The 22,249-nt window shown below is 41.3% G+C and overlaps 2 protein-coding genes across 3 annotated transcripts in view; one reads left to right on the plus strand and one right to left on the minus strand.

Annotated features, from left to right (window-relative positions):
- The window catches only part of MDH1B (malate dehydrogenase 1B), a 33,711-nt gene extending 32,322 nt beyond the window's left edge, over nucleotides 1-1,389 (minus strand). The window contains exon 1 of the mRNA XM_047773338.1: nucleotides 1,242-1,389. The gene's annotated coding sequence lies outside the window, so the exon portion shown is untranslated. The remainder of the gene's footprint in view (nucleotides 1-1,241) is intronic.
- A 152-nt stretch (nucleotides 1,390-1,541) lies between these two features.
- On the plus strand, nucleotides 1,542-21,767 carry FASTKD2 (FAST kinase domains 2). Of its 2 annotated transcripts, none has more exons than XM_047773333.1 (12): nucleotides 1,542-1,622; nucleotides 2,304-3,126; nucleotides 6,114-6,217; nucleotides 7,314-7,422; nucleotides 7,708-7,831; nucleotides 8,104-8,243; nucleotides 10,153-10,325; nucleotides 15,139-15,302; nucleotides 16,837-17,049; nucleotides 17,752-17,839; nucleotides 20,234-20,348; nucleotides 21,576-21,767. In XM_047773333.1, the coding sequence occupies exons 2-12, from the start codon at nucleotides 2,407-2,409 to the stop codon at nucleotides 21,693-21,695; spliced, it is 2,070 nt and encodes a 689-aa protein (XP_047629289.1). In that variant the 5' UTR covers nucleotides 1,542-1,622; nucleotides 2,304-2,406; the 3' UTR covers nucleotides 21,696-21,767. The 2 variants fall into 2 exon arrangements, with proteins under 2 accessions (XP_047629289.1, XP_047629290.1); XM_047773334.1 differs by lacking the exon at nucleotides 1,542-1,622 and adding an exon at nucleotides 1,633-1,790.
- The last annotated feature ends 482 nt before the right edge of the window (nucleotides 21,768-22,249 follow it).

Below are 22,249 nucleotides of genomic sequence, written 5' to 3' on the forward strand. Positions count from 1 at the left end.
CCTACTTAATCTAGCTGCGTTTTCTGCTTATTGTTTACTCTCAAGAATCACCAAACTACCTCTCCTCATTCCAGTCCCATGCCTTGCTACTGGTGTCTAAATTACTCTCTTCCTCCCTACATCCTCTCTGATAGGTAACACTCATCTTTCGGGACTCTGTTTAAAAAAATCACTTTCTCTGGGAAGTCTTTGCCCTTGCTACTACTCCTACAGAACCCCGCCCTGCCACTATCGTAAATGTAACATTCTTTGTACATCTGCTTACCACTGTCTTCCCAGCATATCAGCCATTGCTCAAAAATATCCTTCTAAAATGAATAAAGAAGCGAAGGAAATAGGTTTTTCAGATGGGAGATGTCAATTTGTTAATGCATCAAAGAGGTCAAATAAGACAGGGACTGGACAGCTTTTTTAAAATCATTGGTGACTTCAGCGAAGACCATTTCTGAAAGGATGTAGAAGTAGAAGCCAGACTGAGTGGAAGGAGGACCTGAAGATAAAAGAGCAGTCTACTCTTTTGAGAAACTTGCTGAAAAGAAAAGGAGGTAGGTGCAATACCCTGTTGCAGTAAAAGTTCCTTCAGTGGCTTTCTGGATGCCAGGCAACATTTCCAGTCCTTCTCCTCCATTGCTGACAACTTGTGTTTCCTAAAATGCCAACTAATTAAGATATTCTCCTGCTTAAAATTTTTAAATGACTCCTCATGGCTTTCAAGATGCAGTTCAAACACCTTTGCTTGGTGTAACTGAAGTGCAAAGATCTGGCTCCTGCTCCCATTCTACCCCCAAGTCCAGTCACTTCCTCTATATCCAGACCGTACCTTAGGCCTTGAGACTTGCAGCCTCTATGCCTTTTTCTGGAATGTCCTCTTTATTCCAAATCTTCACAAACCAGCTCTTGTAACACCTGCCAAAGCCCCGTGCACATGTCCCTCATTGCATTAATCACACTATACCAAAATTACTTGTTTACACGCTTCTGTATCCCACAAGACTGAAAGGCCCTCGAAGGCAGGGATGTCTTTCCCCTCACTGTGTCCCCTGCTTCCAGCAGTGCTTTGCACACAATCACTGCCCAATAAACATCTTTGAATGAAAGCGTAAGAAAGCCAGGGTGGTCCATGTAAAGTCTGGAGTTGCTAGAACAGAGGCCAATTAAGAAGATCACTGCCAAGGGGCCATAGGAGGTGAGCAGTTGTTGCTGTTCTGAGCGATTTCCAGAGGGACGCGGGGATCACTCACCCGCGAGCACGAATTTGGCCATGAAGTCGGGACGCAGCAGCTGGAACCGCGGCTTCACGGTTTCCAGGCAACCACGACGCCAGGACCCAGCGCAGGCGCACTCCGAAGCTGAGCGAGAAGTTTTGACTCCCAGCTGGAGAAGTTAGGTGTTAGGCTACAGGGTTTTACACTGCTATTAAAAGTTCTGTGGTCTCCACCCTTTCTATCCCTGCAGCTAAGAAAAACCAATCACTCTTTTCGTGAAACTAAGTAATTCTTTCCAAGCGCCGCAAACCTACACTTTTTGACCTATGAAGGATCCGTAAAATCTCGCGATACTCTCAGCTCTCGGGGAAGTGGTCGTGGCTGCGCCTTGGTAAGACCACGGGGTTCTAGTCTAAGGTGAGTGGAGGACTGGTATAGGCGGAACAGTTGGCCGTACGCCCTAGACCGCTTGTCTTTTGGAGAAGGGTCTCAGGAGTTGCCCCAGAAGTGAGTCTCGGGTGGTGGGTTAATACTGGAACGCGCAGCTCCGGAAGGACGGACTCCGGACATGGGTCCTGAGACCTGGTGAGAGTAGCTGGTGTATCTCCCTCCCAAGCGCCAGCCATATGTAGACATCACTCTAGTTTGCTGCTTCCTCTCCTGAGCTGCTCTGTTTGTCCAAGTCCTTATTCCTAATAGTCCGTGTTCAGCCGTTGTTAAATCTTCGTGTTAAAAAGTAGCCATCAATGTTAAACGCTTTTCATTGAAGACACCGCCAAGGCAGTGGTAACATAAAACCCCTTACTGCAGAGGAAGCTTTGTAGGAAAACTTTTCCATTAGCAACCCACATCATTTTTTTTTTTCAAAACCTTAGTTTACACAAAAACAACTTCCAAAGTAACTGCTCCTTTATGGACTGTGTGTACACACTGTTGTAGAAGTATGGAAGCCCATACTGATAAATGGTTTCACCCTTTTAACGTAAATCTTGAATATTTTCCTAGATTCCCACTTTAGTCTCTGTTGAATGCATTTCGTATTTTTAAGTAGAAGTTTTATTCTAATTCTTATTTCTCTCCTAACGCTTTCCCCTACAGGAAATGATGGCATGTGCTCTCTTTCCTTAGTAGAAGTGACAGCGACATGTGAGTCATATTGAGAACTTTAAAGCCATTTAAAAGTGTTTCGGTGGCTAGCAAAATGAATAACAGAACAGGTTCCTTTCTATGGAACCTCAGACAATTCAGTAGTTTAGTTCCATCCGGCAGAACTGTGAGGCTGTGTCCTTTGGGATTTTGCAGACGACAAATTGTTTATTTAAACTGGAACCAAAGAAGCCTTTTAAATAACTTTGGTAATAGAATGCAGTCATCTATTAGATGTCTCTTTCAGAATGCCTTAATTTTAAAATCTGGAGGTGATGACTTTCAAACAAAGGGCATGAGCACTGAAACAGTCTTTACGGTTGACAGACCACTTTGTTCTAGAAGACTGTCCTTTGACTCAAATCACCCTCTTGCTGCTGATAATGGATTGAAGAAAAACTTTCAACATGAGGCCTCCAAGGAGGATGTTCTCACCAAGGGAACAAAACCGGCCCGGATCAGCTGTAGCACACTGTCTCAGGAGTGTAATTCCCTGAGTGATGTGTTAGATATATTTTCCAAAGCACCTACGTTTCCTAGTCGTAACTATTTCTCAGCCATGTGGCTAGTTGCCAAGAGGATGTCCAGTGACCAGAAGCGCTTTGAGAAACAACTGATGTTTAACCACCCTGCGTTTAGCCAGCTGTGTGAACAAGCTATGAGAGAAGCCAAGATCATGCGCTACGACGACCTCCTGTTCAGTCTTCATGCTATAGTGAAGCTCGGGATTCCTCAGAACACGCTACTCGTACAGACTTTGCTGAGGGTGGTCCAGGTAAAATCAAGATATACCTGTTTTAGCATATCTTGAAAGAGTGATAGGAAGTAGATATGTAGCCTACTTCAAAGAAACTTATTAGGGAAATGGTAGTGTATATTTGTTTCTACAAATTATATCATTTAGAGACCTTAAGTTAGCTAGATCTTGCTGTTGCTTTAGAAATTTATGACACCTTGCCCCATTTTTCTTCTCCAGAATTGAGTAATAGTGAATAAGCTAAAATGAGGAGAGAGATAAAATATACAAGGAAAGTTTAGGTAGTTGAAGGGGGAAGGGAAGGGAAGTAATATGTATTGAGTACCTATACCTTTTACTTCCTTAGTTGTATTTAATCTTCTCATTAGCTTCCTATGGTTGATGTTACCTCAGTTTTGCAGGTCAGGACCTGGATTTTGTGTTAAGCAACTTAGCCGAAGTCTTATAGCTAGTGGATTTGTTTATTCATGCAGTAAATATTTATTGATTGTTAACTATGTATCAGTTACTACACTTGTTAACTAGGATGTAAAGATATAGAAGACGTGATTCCTGCCCTTATAATCTAGAGCGGCTGACAGATATATTGTAGGTAATTGCAAAAATAACCAACATTTGTTTAGTGAATCCTACATGTACCTTGTTATAGGCATTATGCTGAACATACGGAGTAATTACAGTTATAAAATAATGGCCACAAAATTTGGTTGTGATGATCGTTGTACAACTAAAAACAAACAAGAAAAACAATGGCCACATAGAGTTGTCAGTGCACCGAATGAAAAATATACAGAGTGTGTAACAGGGGCTTCAAACCTAGTCAGGAGAAGGCTTTCATGATGGGAAGAGGTGCTGGGGAAGAGGATACAGGATTACTGTTTGAAGCAGTGATGTGTACAGGGTTTGAAAAGAGGATTGCCTCATTTAATTCCCCAGTGTATCTTTTAAAAATAGGTATCGTTACTTTCACTTACTGATAAGGAAATCTAGGCTTAGAGAGGTTAAGTAACTTGCCCAAGGTCACATATCTGTTAATGTCACTGTTTGTAGGTACTTGAGGAATATTTGCTGGGGTGGGTGACCAAATACCTTGTCATAGCAGATCCAAAATTCAAGCCCAGTAGGAGATGATGTCCAGGCTGAGTCCAAGGAATGGCCAGCAGTTAGAAGATTGATAATGAAGGATGGTATTTCAGGCAGAGAAGATTGCATGTTCAGCGTCCTGGAACAAACCTTGGGGAAGCTGAAAGTCGCGTAGTGTGGCAGGAAGTAAAGAAATTTGGTGTTGTGGGTTCGAAGGAGTGGAGAGGAAATTGTGTCTGTGGTATTCAAGGAGGAGGAATTAGGGGATTGCAGCAAAGCATGAGGCTGGAGGAAAAGGGCCTGAATCATTAAGAGCTTTTTAGGCCTAGCTAAGGAGTTTGGTTTTATCCTGTCCTGTGGACAGTGAGGATCCATTGAAATATTTAAGCGGAGGTCAACATGCTCCAGTTTGTATTTAGATTGCTGTGTGAGTGGAAAAGGAATTGGAAGAAGGATGAAAACGGACTTTTTAGTTTCAAACAAAAAAGTCATTGACCTGTTTGATGTCACTGAATAGATGCCAGATTTGCCAAGGAAAAGAATAGTTCATTTATCTTTTAAGAGTGGACTCTTCAAACTTCTAAACTCAGTGATCGTAATTAAATAATTTTTTAAAAGACAGTAGTTTCCTGAGGATGATCTGACATATATCCTATCCTACTGTAGAATTCATGCATAGGCATATAAGAATTTTTAACTTTAACTTTTTATATTACTGTGATTTCCATATATTTTCAGCCAGGAACTAATTTGTATTTTGTGTGTGTATTTACACTGCAGAATACCTATGTTTTTTGGTAGATTATATCTTATATAGTTATTGAAAAGTGTTTACAGTAAGGCATTCTACCTAGTCAGTGATGCTTTAAGTGAATTTTGGGTGGGTATTCACATCAGCATAGCATATGCATTGGTGAGGTATGAACAGTGGATATTTGGGGTCAGATTATCTGTAGATGTAGCTGTTTCTCACTAACATGTTGGAATGTTGCAAAGACATTTTAGCTAGGGTTGAAATATGTCATCAGTGAATCTGCCCTTCAAATCCATAACTGCATGGTCTTTTCTAGATATTGATGGAATGCTGTAAATTGTTAGTGGAGAACCTCTCATGGGAATGAGATCTTTTTTCCTTTTAGCAGTATCCATCTCTTATTATCTGATGTGACTTGTTAGTCATGTAATTTTAGCAAAAGAGCATACACCTTTCAGCCTACCTGCCTGCAGATGTGATCACAGGTACTTTTGTGTGGTGTATAGACTAGTTATGACTAGTCACGTAAGGCACTAGGGAAGCTATGTTGTTACTATTCACTTTTTAAATTTGGCCCAGTGCCATTTCTGAAACCGAAATTAGTAGCCTAACTCAAGAGATGTGAAAGAGGGGTCTGTGGAGCCTGGGGCTCCTCTTGAGATCCAGATAGCAGTGGTACAATGTGACAGCAGATGTGAATCAGGAGGTCCACAACTGAGGCTGTGATTTGATACCCAGGAAAGGATATGGGGAAATTGTAAGCACAGCTATGCAAGATTCTTTAGGTATGGGAAAATTGTCCTGTAGGTCTATTACTGCACTTGTTGTCATCAGGATGGCTTTGGGCTTTAAGAAGGGGTAAAATTAATGTTTGATAAAAGTTACTTCAGAAGTGGAGGAATGTAATCAATATCAAATGGATTTTTAATGATAATGACCAATGCAAAAAAGTGTTGATACATAAAAGAATGTGTATCAATTATATGAAAAATTCACTTATGTATGACATCTTGTTTTCCAGAGATGCTGTTTATTTTGGACTGACTATGAATTAATGGTTTGATATTTAATCCTTTAGTTGAAAGCATCAGTTCAGTGGTTTTTCTTAGGTGAGGTAGTCTGCTATGAGCTCATCGTCTATAGTGTTTTTGTAATTATATTTCAATAGGAACGTATCAACGAGTGTGATGAGAAGTGTCTTTCAGTTTTGTCAACTGTCTTAGAGGCAATGGAGCCATGCAAGAATGTGGATGTTCTTCGAGCGGGATTTCGGTGAGACCTCTCTATGCTTTCTTGAAGTAGCTTTCTCTATTTCTCTTATCTCAAACCAAAAAAAAAAAAACCAAAAAAAAAACAAATGAGGGAGTTCCCTGGTGGCTCAGCATGCTAAGGACCTGGGGTTGTCACTCCTGTGGCTTAGGTTCAATCCCTGACCCCAGAACTTCCGTGTGCCACAGTTACAGCCAAAACAATAACAATAACAACAGCAGCATGAAATTTGAGCTGCTTTTGGGGTGTTGGGAAGACTTTGCTGGTAGTTATGGTCTTGAATACTTCATTAAACTTTAATCCTGGCTCTGGATCAGATAACGCTGAAAATAATGCTTCTTTCAGGATCCACCATAAAAATGTGTGGGTAACATTAAAATTATCTTAAAACAGGACTGTTGTGGGCTGGGGGAGAATTGGTATGTACTCAATTCACAGTGGTCCTTTGGACACTATGTGGAAGCCGCGAGACACTGGCCCAACTTGAAAAGGAGATTGAATTTTACAGCCTTTAAATTTGATGCAACTGAAGTTCCTGCCGTGGCTCAGTGGAAATGAATCTGACTAGTATCCATGATGATTCATGTGCGATCCCTGGCCTCTCTCAGTGGGTTAGGGATCTGGCATTGCCGTGAGCTGTGGTGTAGGCTGCAGATGCAGCTTGGATCTGTCATTGCAGTGGCTGTGGTGTAGGCCAGCAGCTACAGTTCCGCTTCAACCCCTAGCCTGGGATTCTCCATATGCCATGAGTACAGCCCTAAAAAGACAAAAAAAAAAAAAAAGAAAAAAACCTGATGCAACTAATCTGATAACATAGGTTGATGAGAATAATTCTTAACCCCCTTTTTCATTGACTGTGCGTTGGGATATCTTCGTACAATCTCCTGATAATTGTTCATGCATAAAGAGACCAGAATAATGGGAGGGGAGATGGTACTAGGCTGGTCCTGGAACTTCACTATTTACATTCTCTTGGGCACATAGATCATTTCTTTGGGCTTCATATTCTTTGCCCAGAAACAGGAGGTGTACCAAATAACTTTTATGGTTTCTGGTTTTAAGATCCTAGAACTGTAGTATTTATTGTGTTTGATGACAGGATGCTAGTTGATCAGCAAGTTTGGAAAATAGAACGTGTCTTCACATTACAAACTATAATGAAATGTATTGGAAAAGATGCACCAGTTGGTCTTAAAAGGAAATTGGAGGTAAACACCTGAATTTTCTCTCTTGGGTAAGATTTGAAAAAAATACCTGTGACTTGCTATCACCTCCTTAAGTCAGTTTATTAGGAGGACATTGTTGTACTTTTGGGTTTAACCTTGCTAAAGTGAAATAACAGAAATAAATTTGTATTTATCCGAATATATATTTACATATATTTATCTGCATGTCTGTTTGTCGGAGTCATTTTGCTCAAACTTTATCCTTTTTATCTAAATATGGGAGTATGTTTTGCCACAAATGATAAATTTAAGTTTGATTTTCTTTAGATGAAAGCCTTGAAGGAATTAGACCAGTTTTCTGTTTTGAATAGCCAGCACATGTTTAAGGTACTTGCTGCCATGAATCACCGTTCCATTATCCTTCTGAACGAATGCAGTAAGACAGTCACAAGTAAGGGGAATTTTTCTTACATGATTTGTAGTATCTGAGGTACTGTTCTGGACTGTATTTGTTTTGTTTTAAAAGCCCTGCTGTTAAAATATGAAAAATATCTAGTGATATGGTTAGATCTAAATTTTATTTTTGCCTATAGTTTTTTTTTTTTAAACAAAATATAGTGCTTTTTTTCCCCTCAAAGAAACAAAAGTATTGAGTATGTAGTATCTTGAATCTTCCAACCAAAACCATCTGGTAATTTTTGTTTATCTAACTCATTCTTACAGGTAATATCCATGGGTGTCCTTTTAAAATATTGATCAGCATATTGCAGTCTTGCAGAGACCTCCGATACTTTAATATAGATCTTTTGAAGGGAATAGCAGATTATGTGACTACAACTTTTGACATCTGGAAGTTGAAGCAAGTAAGTGTCTTTTGTTGTTGTTGTTGTTGTTGTTGTCTTTTTAAGGCCCCACCCACAGCATGTGGAGGTTCCCAGGCTAGGGGTTGAATCAGGGCTATAGCTGCCAGCCTACGCTATAGCCACAGCAACTTGGGATCCGAGATGCATCTGTGACCTACACTACAGCTCATGGCAACACCGGATCCTTAACCCACTGAGCAAGGCCAGGGATCGAACCTGCATCCTCATGGTTCCTAGTTGGATTCATTTCTGCTACACCATGACGGAAACTCCGCAAGTAAGTGTCTTAACAGTTTAGAATAAGCCTTAGAGGAGTTCGCATTGTGGCACAATGGAAACAAATCTGACTAGGAACCATGAGGTTTCAGGTTCGATCCCTGGCCTTGCTCAGTGGGTTAAGGATCTGGCGTTGCTGTGGCTGTGGCGTAGGCCAGCAGCTATAGCTCTGATTAGACCCCTCGCCTGGGAACCTCCATATGCCTCAGGTGCGGCCCTGAAAGACAAAAAAAAAAAAAAGAATAAGCCTCAGCATTCTAAATATTTCTCTATCAGTTTAAAGCAGTTAAGATTCCAAAATATTTCAGTGCTAAATTGAAAAACTAGCTTATTATTTCTATCTGAGGGTTATCTGATAATATACTATTCAATGTCTTGACCATTTTTCTATCTGAAATAAAAACAATATTGTCCAAAGTTTGCTTTTCTATTTGTTTTTCAAAAGTCGTATGGTACTTTGATTGGATACTAAGGATTATTTCTTTCTTCCCAGTTTTCATTTGTTAGACTCAGAATAATAAAGATAGGTAATGTGACAGGCTTATGCTTTTTGAAGAATAAAATATCATTACTTAATGATCATGTCTGTTTTCTATTTATGGAAAGTTTGTTTGTTTCTTCCATAATAAGAGCCTTTAAATTCAGGGGCTGTGTTAATAATAAAATGTTAACTGCAGCAGCTGGTAAAAACTTCTTTTTGTAGTGAAGTAGTGGTAACTAGGTTAGATTACTGGTTTAGTTCACTTTGAAAATTAAGGTGAATGTTGAGTTTACTATAGAAATTAGTTTTGGAAAGAAAAATACTTCTTTTCAGAAGGACTAAGAGGGGAATGAGAGGTAAACTGGACATGTATTTTAATCATTGTAATCAGCTCTATTTCCATTTATTAGAATTAGTTGTGAACATAGAGTTTTTTGAATTGTCTTTTATCTGTTAGAATCTAGAAAATGTCCAGGTTTGGAAGTGGAGCAGTTCAAAACTGATTTGGTCATTTTTTAAATACTTCAAAAAAGGTGATTTAAAGGTAATTTTCAGAGCTGTTTATGAAAAGCATGTAGGAAAAGATTTGTTTTTAAATTAGATGGAAATATGGAAACTGTTATATACTCTGGTTCTCAGGTTACGAAAGAAGTTGCTTATTAATTTGATACCCTGATTCAAGAATAACTGGAATAGGAGTTTCTGTCGTGGCGCAGTGGAAACGAATCTGACTAGGAACCATGAGGTTGTGGGTTCGATCCCTGGCCTCGCTCAGTGGGTTAAGGATCCAGTGTTGCCGTAAGCTGTGGTATAGGTCACAGACACGGCTCAGGCTCAGAGAGGATGTTGCTGTGGTGGAGGCCGACAGCTGTAGGGCCCCTTGGACCCCTAGCCTGGGAACCTCCATATGTTGTGGGTGTGGCCCTAAATAAATAAATAAATAAATAAATAACTGGAACAGATTCTGTGAGGAAAAGATAATCATTCCTTTTAAGGAAATATTTGGTCCATCAGGACAGTTCTATTGCTGTTTTTAAATATTTGATCCATCAGGACAGTTCTATTGCTGTTTAAATTTTTTGAGATCTAAAAAATTACTGTTAGCAAACTAATTCTTAAGAAGTTTTCCCTCAATTCTTTCCTTTTTTTTAGGTTCTTTTTCTCCTCATTTTATTTGAAAGCTTTGGCTTTCGGCCTGTTGGTTTGATGGACTTGTTTATGAAGAAAGCAGCAGATGAATCTGGCTCCCTGAACGTGAAAAGCCTTGTCTGTATTCTTTATGTGTATTCTTCTCTCAATCACGTCTATAAATGCCAGACCCACAGGTATGTCCTTGTTCTTTTTTTTACTTTTTTATTGCTACATATCATATTTATAGAAAAGATTACAAATCATTATAAGCTCAGTGAATTATTACAAGTGAACCCATCCATGGCCATCATCCATGTCAAGAAATAAAATATAATATTCCTTATTTATGAAGTTAAACAATTTTATTTTATCTTTGCTGTTCTTTGTCTTGCTTGTTTCTTTGTTCTTTATGACATATTTGTTAATTCAGCATAGGAGTTTTCATTTCAAACTTTCCTAGCTTAATCCCTCAGCTTCTGAGTTTGTAGTTCAGTTTGACTCTAACTGTTCATCTGGTCTCAAACTACTGCTTTCTGTGCTTTTCATTTTAGCCACAATCATACATTTCTCCTGTTAAATACAGCAGTCCCTCAGATATGCCATGCTCTTTCAGACCTCTGCTTTCCATCCAGAACATCTGTCCTTCCTCCCCAGATCAGTGAAGGTTCAATAAAAACCAAAAATGTGTATATAACATGTCATTTGTTAGAAGACTGATTAAAAGCCCAGACTCTGGGGACATCCTACTTGGGTTTGAATCCTAACTGTGCCATCATTAGCTACTCAAGTTTTGGCAAGTTACTTATCTGTGCCTCAGTTTCTTCATCTGCTAAAACGAGAATAAAGAAATAGTTATTTCCGGAGTTCCCATTGTGGCTCAGCAGGTTAAGAACCTGACTAGTATCCATGAGGATGTAGGTTAGATCCCTGGCCTTGCTCAGTGAGTTAAAGGATCCAGAGTTTCTGCAAGCTGCCATGTAGGTCATGGATGCAGCTCAGATCTGGCATTGCTGTGGCCTAGGCTGTTGGCTGAGGCTCCGATTGGGTTGTTAGGATTCTGTGAGTTAACCTATATCAGGTTCTTAAAGCAATGCCTGACACACAGTAATTATTAGATTTAAAAAAAAAAAAAAAAAAGGGAATCAGAGTATAGGTTACAGAGACCTTGGAATAAACCAGGGCTATCTTTTTGCCATCGAGTGGCTTGACTCCACCAGCCTCTACTCCCTGTGTTTTTCCCTCAAGATTCAGATATCCAAAAGAGAAGATCTGATTGATTGAGTTTGGGTTACATGCCCATTTCTTTGGGGCGGTAAATCAAAGCAGTGCTGGGCCAGCTAAAAAGCAGCTGCTCACTGTGCTCTCCATTGCTCTGAGAAACGCAGTTCTTACTGCGTGTCCTGTGCCTTCCTGTATTGTCTCCATCAGAGACAGTGTCCCCTGTGCTTGTCAAGTCTTATAGAAATCTCTGGCGGAGCTTTGACACATAGCTGCAGTTATTTGTCAGTAATCCTGTCTCTGCTCCATAATTGGAAAGCTTTCTTGAGTTAGACCCATGTTGCTGTTATTCTAAATTTAGCACCAAGCCTGGCACAGAATAAACATATAATAAAGGTTGAGAAGTATCCTTCAGATTCAGCCTTTCTCTCCTCCTTGTCTTGGTTTCATTATGAAGCAAACTCCCATGTGCCTCCCACCCTTTCCTGACAGATACCATCAAGCTGAGTAGTAATTAAAGCTCTGGAAACAGCCCCATGGACTCCATAGAATTAGGAGAACAAACACTGGCTGATTAGGGAGTTTTTTCAGCTGACAGTAGATCAGCATCCCAAGAGAGAACTTCATCCAGTAAAATTGTTATATTGGAAATAGAGGAGGGATAACAGAGGTAACACTAACTAGTTACACAAAGGTTAGGACATTCAATAAAATATACCAGGAGCAAATCACACAGAGGCAGAACCATGACTGTTGTACTTTTGTCTGCTCTGCTTTTCTCTAACTCATTGGTTCTCAACTGGCAGTGATTTTGCCTCCTAAGGGATACTTGGCAATAGCTGGGGACCTTAGTTTTTATGTGGGGGGGTGGGAGGGTGGAAGGGAGGTGGTACTGTTGTCCTTTAGTGGATAGAGGCTGGGGAAGCTGCTAATGTCCTCCTCTGCACAGGACAGCCCTGCGACAGGATTATCCAGCCCAGAATGACAGGAGGGCCGAGACCGAGAAACTGTGATCCTCCCGCCTCAACATTTCTCCTTTGGAGAACTGGGGGCAGTGAGAGTATGGCTGATAGATCGAGCTTAATCAGTTAGAATTTCCTGCATGCCCATGAATGTGCAGTTTCCTAAATCTGGTGTTTTGAGGACTATAGAAAGAAGTTGATGCTGTCTTTCTCCCGTAGTCCAGTTGAGGAGGAAAGTCTTGTACATTGAGAGGGTCAGTGATTGGTAGGTACCAAATGAATGTTTTCTGGAGGAGGGAGAAAGGAGGTGGCCTCTTAGGCTGGAACAGCTAAGGTTTTAGAAGCAGGATAACTCAGAGCATTTGGGAAGCGAGTTGACTAGACCAGATGGATTCGGTAGGAGAGTGGTAGAAAATGTGGCTTAGCACATTGTATATCCACGTGCTATACTCTATTCATTTTATTTCTGTTATGGCCTCTGGGAGAGAGAGTCTGTTAAATCTGAAGTGTCTTCCTGTATTTGAAACTCTCGGAAGAAAACACGTAACACTGCAGCTCTGTCATTTCAGCCCTTTGGTTTCTTCTCTTCTTGATCTGTACTTGCCACGCTATAGATGATCCCAGACTGCTCCTCTGGTCGCGGGTGTGCTCCTGAAGTCCCGTGCTCCCTCGGGTTGCATGTGGTCACTGTAGAGCCCACCTGTGTCTCCAAGTTCAATAATTCTGAAGATCAGTTCATTCTTGTTTTTTTGTTTTGTTTTGTTTTTGTCAGTTATTTACTATTTACCAAACACCATACCAAATGATCTTTTATAAACCACTTTATTGAGGTGTGATTAACGTGTGCATGTTTAGTGTATACAGCTTGGTGAGATTTAGCTCATAATTCTTGACTTTTCCTTTTCCACTCACATTCTCCTCCTCATCTGAGTTTATTTGTACATTTAGTCAGAAAACGTGTACCAGGCACTTGGGTACTTAGAACAAAAATGAGTAAGACATAGTCCTTTTTGCCGGAGGATTCTATGTAATGGGTAAGGTAGACATAAATTGGCAATTAAATATAGCATGAACATTGAAGAGATAGAGTTTTATACAGGATGTATGAGAACAGAGGAGGGATGTGCCAGGATGCTAGCGTGGCGAAGCAGAGGGTCAGGGTGGATGCCTATCATCCTGCCTGCCTGGAGCAGATCTTAAAAGATGGATAGAGGAGTTCCCGTCGTGGCGCAGCAGAAACGAGTCTGACTAGGAACCATGAGGTTTCAGGTTCGATCCCTGGCCTCGCTCAGTGGGTTAAGGATCCAGAGTTGCTGTGAGCTGTGGTATAGGTCGCAGACATGGCTTGGATCCTGTGTGGCTGTGGTATAGGCCAGCAGCGACTGCTCCAACTAGACCCCTAGCCTGGGAACCTCCATATGCCATGGTGCAGCCCTGAAAAGACCAAAAAAAAAAAAAAAGAAAGAAAGAAAGAAAAAGAAAAAAGATGGATAGATAGGAGTTAACCATGGCAAAACCACTCTGAGTAGAAGGGACTCCATGCTCAAGTCCTAGAGGAAAGAAGCAGCAGAGCATGTGCAGGTAATGACACATATTTGGTGTTGCTGAAGCATGAGCTACAGCATAAGGAGAGGGATGAGAGGAGACCGCAGAGGCCATTACCACCCGGGCTCCAGATCCGTCCTCTGCAGCCCCACCCTTTCTTGCTGCATCCTGCAGATTCCCTTGGTTCTCCCTTTAATAAATGTTGCCTCACTCTTGCCTCTAGGACCTGCACCATTCTTCCTATCTTGCTGTGACTCTGCTCACCCATCTGCTCCCCACGGGACCTCTCAGTTGATCTCAAACATTTCCCTTCGTGGCTCATCATCACAAAGGGCTTGCTTCAGGGCATACTCACCGTGCTGCTGTGAGACCCTGCCTGTGCCCCAGCCTCACTAGTTACTTACTACAGCAGAAGAGCATGCCCTTTCTGCGCTCCACTTCTTTACTAAGTTTCAGTTTCCCCTTTGCCATCTTTTCCACTTACTGAAATTCTTATCCCCAAAGCTACTTATCTACTTTCTTGCCTGTATACTATCAACAGGACTTTGCATATACCTCCTTTTTTCTTATATAATGTTATATAGCTTATGCCTTCAGAGTCAGTCTGACCTGGGCTTAAAGTATATCTGTGCCTTTCTTAGCAGTGTCACTCTGGGCAGGTGACCTCACCTAATTTTGATCTCTCCTTTTCATCTCTGCTTCACTGCTTTGTTCTATTCTGCATATCATTAGCTCTGGGTGGTAGGATTAGGCTTGCAGTTCATTTAACTCAGTATTAATAGCTAGAGAATTTTAATTGGTTTTAAAACTACATTGGTATTCTAGGCCTTACAGACTTACTCATAAAAATCTAGTACAATGGTTAAAAGGCTCTGGACCCTGACAACTTGGATTCTAGTGTTGTCTCTGTTGCTTCCTTCGTGTGTGTTCGTGGACAAGCTACCTGACCTCGCCAAGCCTATTTACTCATCTTTATTGTGAAGATAATAGTGATACCCATCCCGTAGAGTTTGGATAGGAATTAAATGTGTTAAAGCCTAAAAACGTTTGCCCTGTGCAAGACACAGAGCAGTAGCTAACATTGATTGAGAATGTATTTATTATGAGATAGCCCCCCTGACTTGAAAGATGTGTGAGTGCTTATTGCAAGCCTGATTGGCTTATACACTTAAAGCCATTGTTTTATCCCCTTAAAGCCATTGGTTCTGTGACATCTCACTAGCTCGGCTGTGACTTTGTCTTTATTCATATTTTAAAGCTGATATTCTTTCTTTCCCCGTAGGTTCCTAGAAATTATGGCAAGTGCTCTGACGGGCAGTCTTCACCACATTTCTTCAGAAAACCTGTTGAACGTTGTGTGTTCGTTTTGCTTGTTGAACCATTTTCCCCTGGCCCTTATTAATCAGCTTTTCCAAAAGGACACCATCAGTGATCTGCTGACCTCAGGTAGAATCTCAGCGCAGGGTGGAGACTGAAATAAGGCGGTACCTAGTGATTCTGAATGGGGTTTCAGTTGCAGCTGGTTAGTTAAGCCATGTGGACAGGTGCTCTTGATGGAAGGACCAGTGATGGTGACGTCAAGGGGCAGCACTTCAAACCAGCAAGCCCGGGAGCCTCCTGTCATGACAGATCCTGCACATAGAAGGCAAGAATAAGCAGCACATCATCACTGTTCTTTTTTTTTTTTTTCACACTTTAGGCATCTATACAAAGGTTCAAGTTTACGCCTTGATCAGAGGTATTTGTACTTCTGATCCTTACATGTCACATTTGAAGCCAAGTTCAGTCAACTTTTGTAATTATAAATATTTTGTCACCCATGAACTGTGATGAGGGCACAATCCTTAGATCAAGGAACCAAATAGTGGAGTTCCTGTCGTGGCTCAGTAGCTAACGAATCTGACTAGGAGCCATGAGGTTGTGGGTTCAATCCCTGGCCTTGCTCAGTGGGTTAAGGAACCGGTGTTGCCGTGAGCTGTGGTGTAGGTTGAAGTTGCGGCTCAGATCCTGTGTTGCTGTGGCTCTGGCGTAGGCCGGCAGCTACAGCTCTGATTAGACCCCTAGCCTGGGAACCTCCATATGCCGCGGGAGCAGCCCTAGAAATGGCAAAAAGACAAACAAACAGTTACCAAAGTTCCAAGTTTCCTCTTGGAACCCAATTAATTGTTGACATTTGGTCTTTACTGTTAAACAAGGAAAAGCAGTTATCAGGCAAGATGTACAGAATTTGAAGATGTATCTGGGAATAGAGTATTTTAAATCCTTTTTTTTTTTTTTTTCTGTCTTTTTGCCATTTCTAGGGCTGCTCCCTCGGCATATAGAAGTTCCCAGGCTAGGAGTCTAATCGGAGCCCTAGCCACTGGCCTACACTAGAGCCACAGCAACTCGGGATCTGAGCCGCGTCTGCGACCTACACCACAGCTCATGGCAATGCCAGATTCTTAACCCACTGAGCAAGGCCAGGGATCGAACATGCAACCTCATGGTTCCTAGTCGGATTCGTTAACCACTGAGCCACGACGGGAACTCCCAGTATTTTAAATCCTTTTTTCAAAAAAACAAAAAAACAAACAAAAAAACCCACAACGTTATGGAATTCCAAAGTTGAAGTGTGGAGAAGGAACACCGTGTGCTGACTTTTAAAGGAGAACAATGTAGGGGAAACAGCCTTGAACCCAGAAGACCTGGATTCCAGTCCCAACCTAGCTTTATTTAATCAGGAGGCATTTTAACAGTCCCGGGCATTTCCTCATCTGTTCAATGGTGAGTTTAGGCTCAAGCACCTTGAAAGGTATTTTCAGCCTTAAAACATGATCAGGTCCAGGGCATTGACCTACACACTGTGGGAGCCAGGGCGACTCAGATTCCTCCTGGTGAGAAAATAGGGAATTGGAATTATAGGTGCATTCATACAGTTTCTTAAATGGGTCATTCATATTTTTTCTTAACTATAGATTTTCTTTCGGTCTTCCTTTTTTAGGTGACGTGGAGAAGCATGTTCTCAAGCTTTCTATGGTGACTTCTTGTCTAAAACTTGATGATGCTCCTTATCCCAAGAACATAGACCTAGTGCTGCCAGAGCCGCCATCCACAGTGCTGTGCCCTAATACAAAGGTTGCCAAGGTGCTGAGTAGCCTCCTGGGAGAAGGATGCTTCTCCAGAAGTGTACAGTTGCCACATAATTATTATATCGGTATGGGACTTTATATGATTTCCTCTGTTCTGTTTTATTTTTCTTTATGCCTGACGAAAGACTAGGAGTTTCCTGTGGCAGTTTAGTGTAGTGCAGCGTTGGCTTTGGAGCTGGACTGCCTGGCTGTGGCTTTTTGCTCTGCTGCTTATTAGTGCTGTGCTTTAGGTACCTGCTGCCTCTTTCCTTTTCTGTAAAATGGCAGTAATAATACTGCCCCCCTCATAGAGGTCCTGTGATGAATAAATGAGATTATACATCTAAAATCCATACTAGTATCTGGCACATGGTAAGTTCAGTATAACTTAGATGCTGCCATTATCAGTATTGGTAGTAGTGTTACACATTTTGAAACAAAAAATCACTTTGGGAGTTCCCGTCGTGGCGCAGTGGTTAACGAATCCGACTAGGAACCATGAGGTTGCAGGTTCGATCCCTGCCCTTGCTCAGTGGGTTAACGATCCGGCGTTGCCGTGAGCTGTGGTGTAGGTCGCAGATGCGGCTCGGATCCCGCGTTGCTGTGGCTCTGGCGTAGGCCGGAGGCTACAGCTCCGATTGGACCCCTAGCCTGGGAACCTCCATATGCCGTGAGAGCGGCCCAAGAAATGGCAAAAAGACAGAAAAAAAAAATCACTTTGTTTGAGAAATTAATATCAGTTCTTTGAATCACAATGTTTGAGATTAATATAAGTTCTTTTCTTTCAGATTTTGAAATCAGAATGGATACTAACAGGAGCCAAGTGCTTCCATTTTCTGAGGTGGACGTGGTAACTTCTGATACAGATATTCAGAGGTAGTTACATGTACTCATTGCTGAACTTTCTAAATCTGAATCTTAATCTCAAAGACTTCACATTAAATAGCAGTAACAGGAGTTTTTCCATCGTGGCTCAGTGGTTAACGAATCCGACTAGGAACCATGAGGTTGCATGTTCAGTCCTGGCCTCGCTCAGTAGGTTAAGGATCCGGCGTTGCCATGAGCTGTGGTGTAGGTCGCAGACACGGCTCAGATCCCGCGTTGCTGTGGCTCTGACGTAGGCCGGTATCTAGGGCTCTGATTCGACCCCTAGCCTGGGAACCTCCATATGCCGCGGGAGCAGCCCTAGAAAAGACAAAAAAAAAATAATAATAATAATAAATAGTAGTAACAATACTAAGATCTTACATTTGTATGGCGCTTGTAATGCACGGAGAGACTTCTCATCCATTGATCTCCTCCTTAGGTATAAATGTAGGCACTGTGCTTGAAGATAATGGATTGGAGTTGGCCATTTAATCAAACAGGCAGTTTTTAAAAACTAGGTTTTTGGAGTTGCCTGGTGGCATAGCAGGTTTAGGATCTGGTGTCTTCCCTGCTGCGGCTCAGGTTACAGCCGTGGCACAGGTTCAATCCCTGGCTTAGGAACTTTGCATGCTGTGGGCACAGCCAAAGAAAAAAAATCAGGTTTTCAAGCTGAACAATTCAATAAAACCATGTTAATATAATTGAAACCATCAGTGCAGTGCCATCTTTTGACAAGATAATGCATTAGTGATCATCAAGAATTAAGGCTTCTACTGAAATCAAATACTTGATAAATATTTTGCTCCATCATCAAACCTTTCTAAAGTTAGAGAAACTTTAGCTTTTTAATTAAGCTGTCTGTATATGGGTCAAACCATATTGAAGTTAATTAGAAGTAGTTTCCTCGACTCACACACTACAAAAGGGGTCTCTGGAGAAATTGATGCTACACCCTGAGAGAATGTTCTGCCTTGTAAACAGATGGGTCAGGTCGTGTTACACACACCCTGTGTTCAGTCAGCCTTTGTGGAAAGGCTGTGCTGGGGCCTGTGGGGCAGGCAGGGATGCGTCAGACACAGATACCGACCCCGAGAGACTTGTGTCCCCTACTGCTTTGTAGGACATGCACATAACTATGGTAGAGGCAGATACAGAAAAAAAATCTTGGGATCCAAACTCCTATCGGCCCATTCCTCTCCATTCACACACAGCTCTGTCACTTTCTCTCCTTTCTCAGTCCGTCCAGCTTGTTCCTGGCCATCTTTGTCAACTGCTGTCTCCCCCCCGCATGTTACCCATCTCCCCTCGAAAAGGCTTTCTCTCTGACTTTGTTGAAAGATCATTTTTCCTTTTCAGGTATTCAGCTGTTGTGGCATAATAATGTAATACAGAAGCTCTCAGCCTAAAATACTGAGAAGAGATGAGGAATCAGAATGTTCCTTTAAAGATAAAAAATTTCTGTTACTTTATCTCAGATAACAGCCAGAGTGTAACAGAAGATAGTAAGGATATAAATGTCTTTTTTTCTGTCCCCCAATGAACTTAATCATTCCAAAAGGTCACGAACAATGAAAAAACAAATTACACCTTCCACATTTTTGTTACACATAGAGATTTTATCTTTTCAACAGTCTCGCCTATCTCTTAAGTGTCCTCTTTGTATTTGGTCTCCCCTTTCTGGGTTTTAAATGCCTCTTTCTCAGGGAGACAATATGTACAAGCAGAGCATTGACCACTGGGTATTCTACATTGATACTTCTAGTAGCATAAATAATTATATTTAGGTCAGAGATTAACACTGCATGAAAGAGCCTTAAAATGGGTGCTTTCGTACCTTAAAATTTTCCTCATCAAGAAAGTAGTCATCCTTGGAGTTCCTGTTGTGGCTGAGTGGTTAACAAATCCAGCTAGGAACCATGAGGTCATGGGTTCAATCCCTGGCCTTGCTCGGTGGGTTGAGGATCCGACATTGCCGTGAGCTGTGTGTAGGTCGCAGACATGGCTCAGATCCCTCGTTGCTGCGGCTCTGGCGTAGGCTGGTGGCTACAGCTCCGATTAGACCCCTAGCCTGGGAAGCTCCATGTGCCGCGGGAGCAGCCCTAGAAAAGGCAAAAAGAACAAACAAAAAACAAAAAAAATGTAGTCATCCTTAACAGATCAATAAAGGATAACTGTTTGAATAAAGCATTATTATAATCTTTTGATTCCTAAGTAGCCTTCATATACTGAATTATCTACATAGGCCAAATTACGAGGAAGTGAAGGACGGACATAGGAGGAATGGTGATGAATGTGGTCAGTGGAGAGCTCAGTTCTGAAATCTCCAAAGAGGAGGAATGCAGCAAGATTGTAGATGGTCATCTCATTAGTAACTAGTCTCATAGTTTGTATTTTTCTTTTCAGAGTAGCCATACTATGTATTCCTAAGTCTGCTTACTGTTTGGATTCAACCCACCCCAAAGGAAACCTTGCTTTGAAAATGCGGCATTTGAAAGCAATGGGTTTTCGTGTGATCTTGGTAAGGAAAAAATGCAAATGAAGTAGTGTTGTTACTGATGTCCGTTCGGCCAGGAATGTTATAATTAAAGTTGGTTACTAGGACTAGAAGAATTGTCAGCAGTATTGGCATAAGTGTTTCAGTTACTGTTTTCTTTGAAAAAGCACACTTCTGGCACATGATTTAGCTCCTGCTCAGCTATTTACTGTCATTTACTAGGGGTTTTATAAATGCTATATTTGGTCAACTTTAATCATTTTTGTTGGAGTTCCCGTTGTGGCACAGCAGAAATGAGTCTGACTAGGAACCATGAGGTTGTGGGTTCGATCCCTGGCCTCACTCAGTGGGTTAAGGATCTGGCATTGCCATGAGCTGTGGTGTAGGTTGCAGATGGGCTCAGATCTGATGTGGCTGTGGCTGTGGCATAGGCTGGCAGCTATAGCTCTGATTTGACCCCGAGCCTGGGAACCTCATATGCCACAGGTGGGGCCCTAAAAAAAATCATTTTTGTTAAATGGGACAATGTAGATAATATGTTTTTTTATTTGAGACACGGGAAACCATATTCAGTTTCTAGGTTATCTTGAAGGAGAGATGTTAATTAAAGCTTTGCTCTCATGGGCCGTGGTGAGGCTGTTAAAGGATGTTTGGCACTAGAAAAGACTGGATGGTTTTAAGAGGATGATGGTTCTTCCTCTTCCCTCTTATGCTTCGTATGATTCCGAGCATCACAGCTTTTCTTAAACAGTCTCTCCAGATGTCTCTATAGAACAAGAACCTTACAAATACATTTATATTTATGTTAATGTTGGGATGGATCTAAAGGCCACTCATTTGGTCCCGCACATATTGTGAAATGCAGACGTTCACATCCTCATTACGGTACTTGAGTGTCCAAAAATGGATCACGCCAGATTATCAAATTACTGAGGTTCAGAAGGCCCATATCTTTTAATGGGCTACTCTTTAACACTTTTTTTCCATATTGCCTATTATGTATGTACGAAGGAAGATTATCCCAAGAAAGAAATTTTTGTACCCTTTAGAGGACCTTTAAAGTTTTTATCATTTTCACTGTAAGAGCTTTCTTCAACCCTAGCACATAGTCTTACTAAGCTCTTAAAATGTGCATAATTATAAGCAGTTGGCTTGATGTTAATTTAATATCCTTGGATCTCCAAACTAGCTTTTATTTTATATGTCATCGTCTTCCTGCAAACTGATTTATTTTCCTCTTTCTTTGGTAAGGTCCATAATTGGGAGATGGAAAAACTAGACATGAAGGATGCAGTCATGCTTTTGAAGACTAAAATCTATTCAACTGAAGCACTTTCTCCTGCTGATAAAAATTTGCAAAGCACATGTTAAAAGTAAAAAGCAGCCCTTTTATATTAGGAGACATAAGTTTGTAAAAATAACTTTAATAAAGACTACAATTTAGTTGTCAGTGGAATTTATCTGACTGCTCACCATAACAAAAAGTATTAGTTCACTATTAAAATAATTTTAAGAATGAAAGAAATAATGTTATATTTTAGAATATGCTGAGAAAATTCCAGAAGTGTCATTTTTCCAATCGTACCTATCCCCTCTAGTGCTCAGATACTTGACAAATTCATAAGCTGTAGATTTTGCTGTTTCTCATTGGCTTTGATGCATTAAAAACTGGCTTCTTAGTTCTGATGGGTTGCAGGTAAGTTGGTATGGACAGTCCTTGGGTTTGGAATCCAAGCTGTTTTAGGACTCAGACATGGACCACCTTTTCAAGCATTGGCCGCAAAGCAATTAGGCTAGGTTCTCAAATAGTAGAATGGGAAAATCCCATTGTGGCTCAGCAGTAGCAAGCCCGACTAGCACCCATGAGGATTCGGGTTTGATCCTTGGCCTTGCTCAGGGGGTCGGGGATCCCATGTCGCTGTGCG

The sequence above is a fragment of the Phacochoerus africanus genome, chromosome 3 (genome assembly GCF_016906955.1).
Source record: "Phacochoerus africanus isolate WHEZ1 chromosome 3, ROS_Pafr_v1, whole genome shotgun sequence".
NCBI classification, from domain to species: Eukaryota; Metazoa; Chordata; class Mammalia; order Artiodactyla; family Suidae; genus Phacochoerus; species Phacochoerus africanus.

What these genes read in the sequence shown, in the direction of transcription:
- FASTKD2 (XM_047773333.1), top strand. Translation starts at nt 2,407, where the DNA reads ATGAATAACAGAACAGGTTCCTTTCTATGGAACCTCAGACAATTCAGT. An exon ending in ATGCAGTAAGACAGTCACAA is followed by an intron (nt 7,832 to 8,103) that starts GTAAGGGGAATT and finishes TCATTCTTACAG; the next exon opens with GTAATATCCATGGGTGTCCT. An exon ending in ACATCTGGAAGTTGAAGCAA is followed by an intron (nt 8,244 to 10,152) that starts GTAAGTGTCTTT and finishes CCTTTTTTTTAG; the next exon opens with GTTCTTTTTCTCCTCATTTT.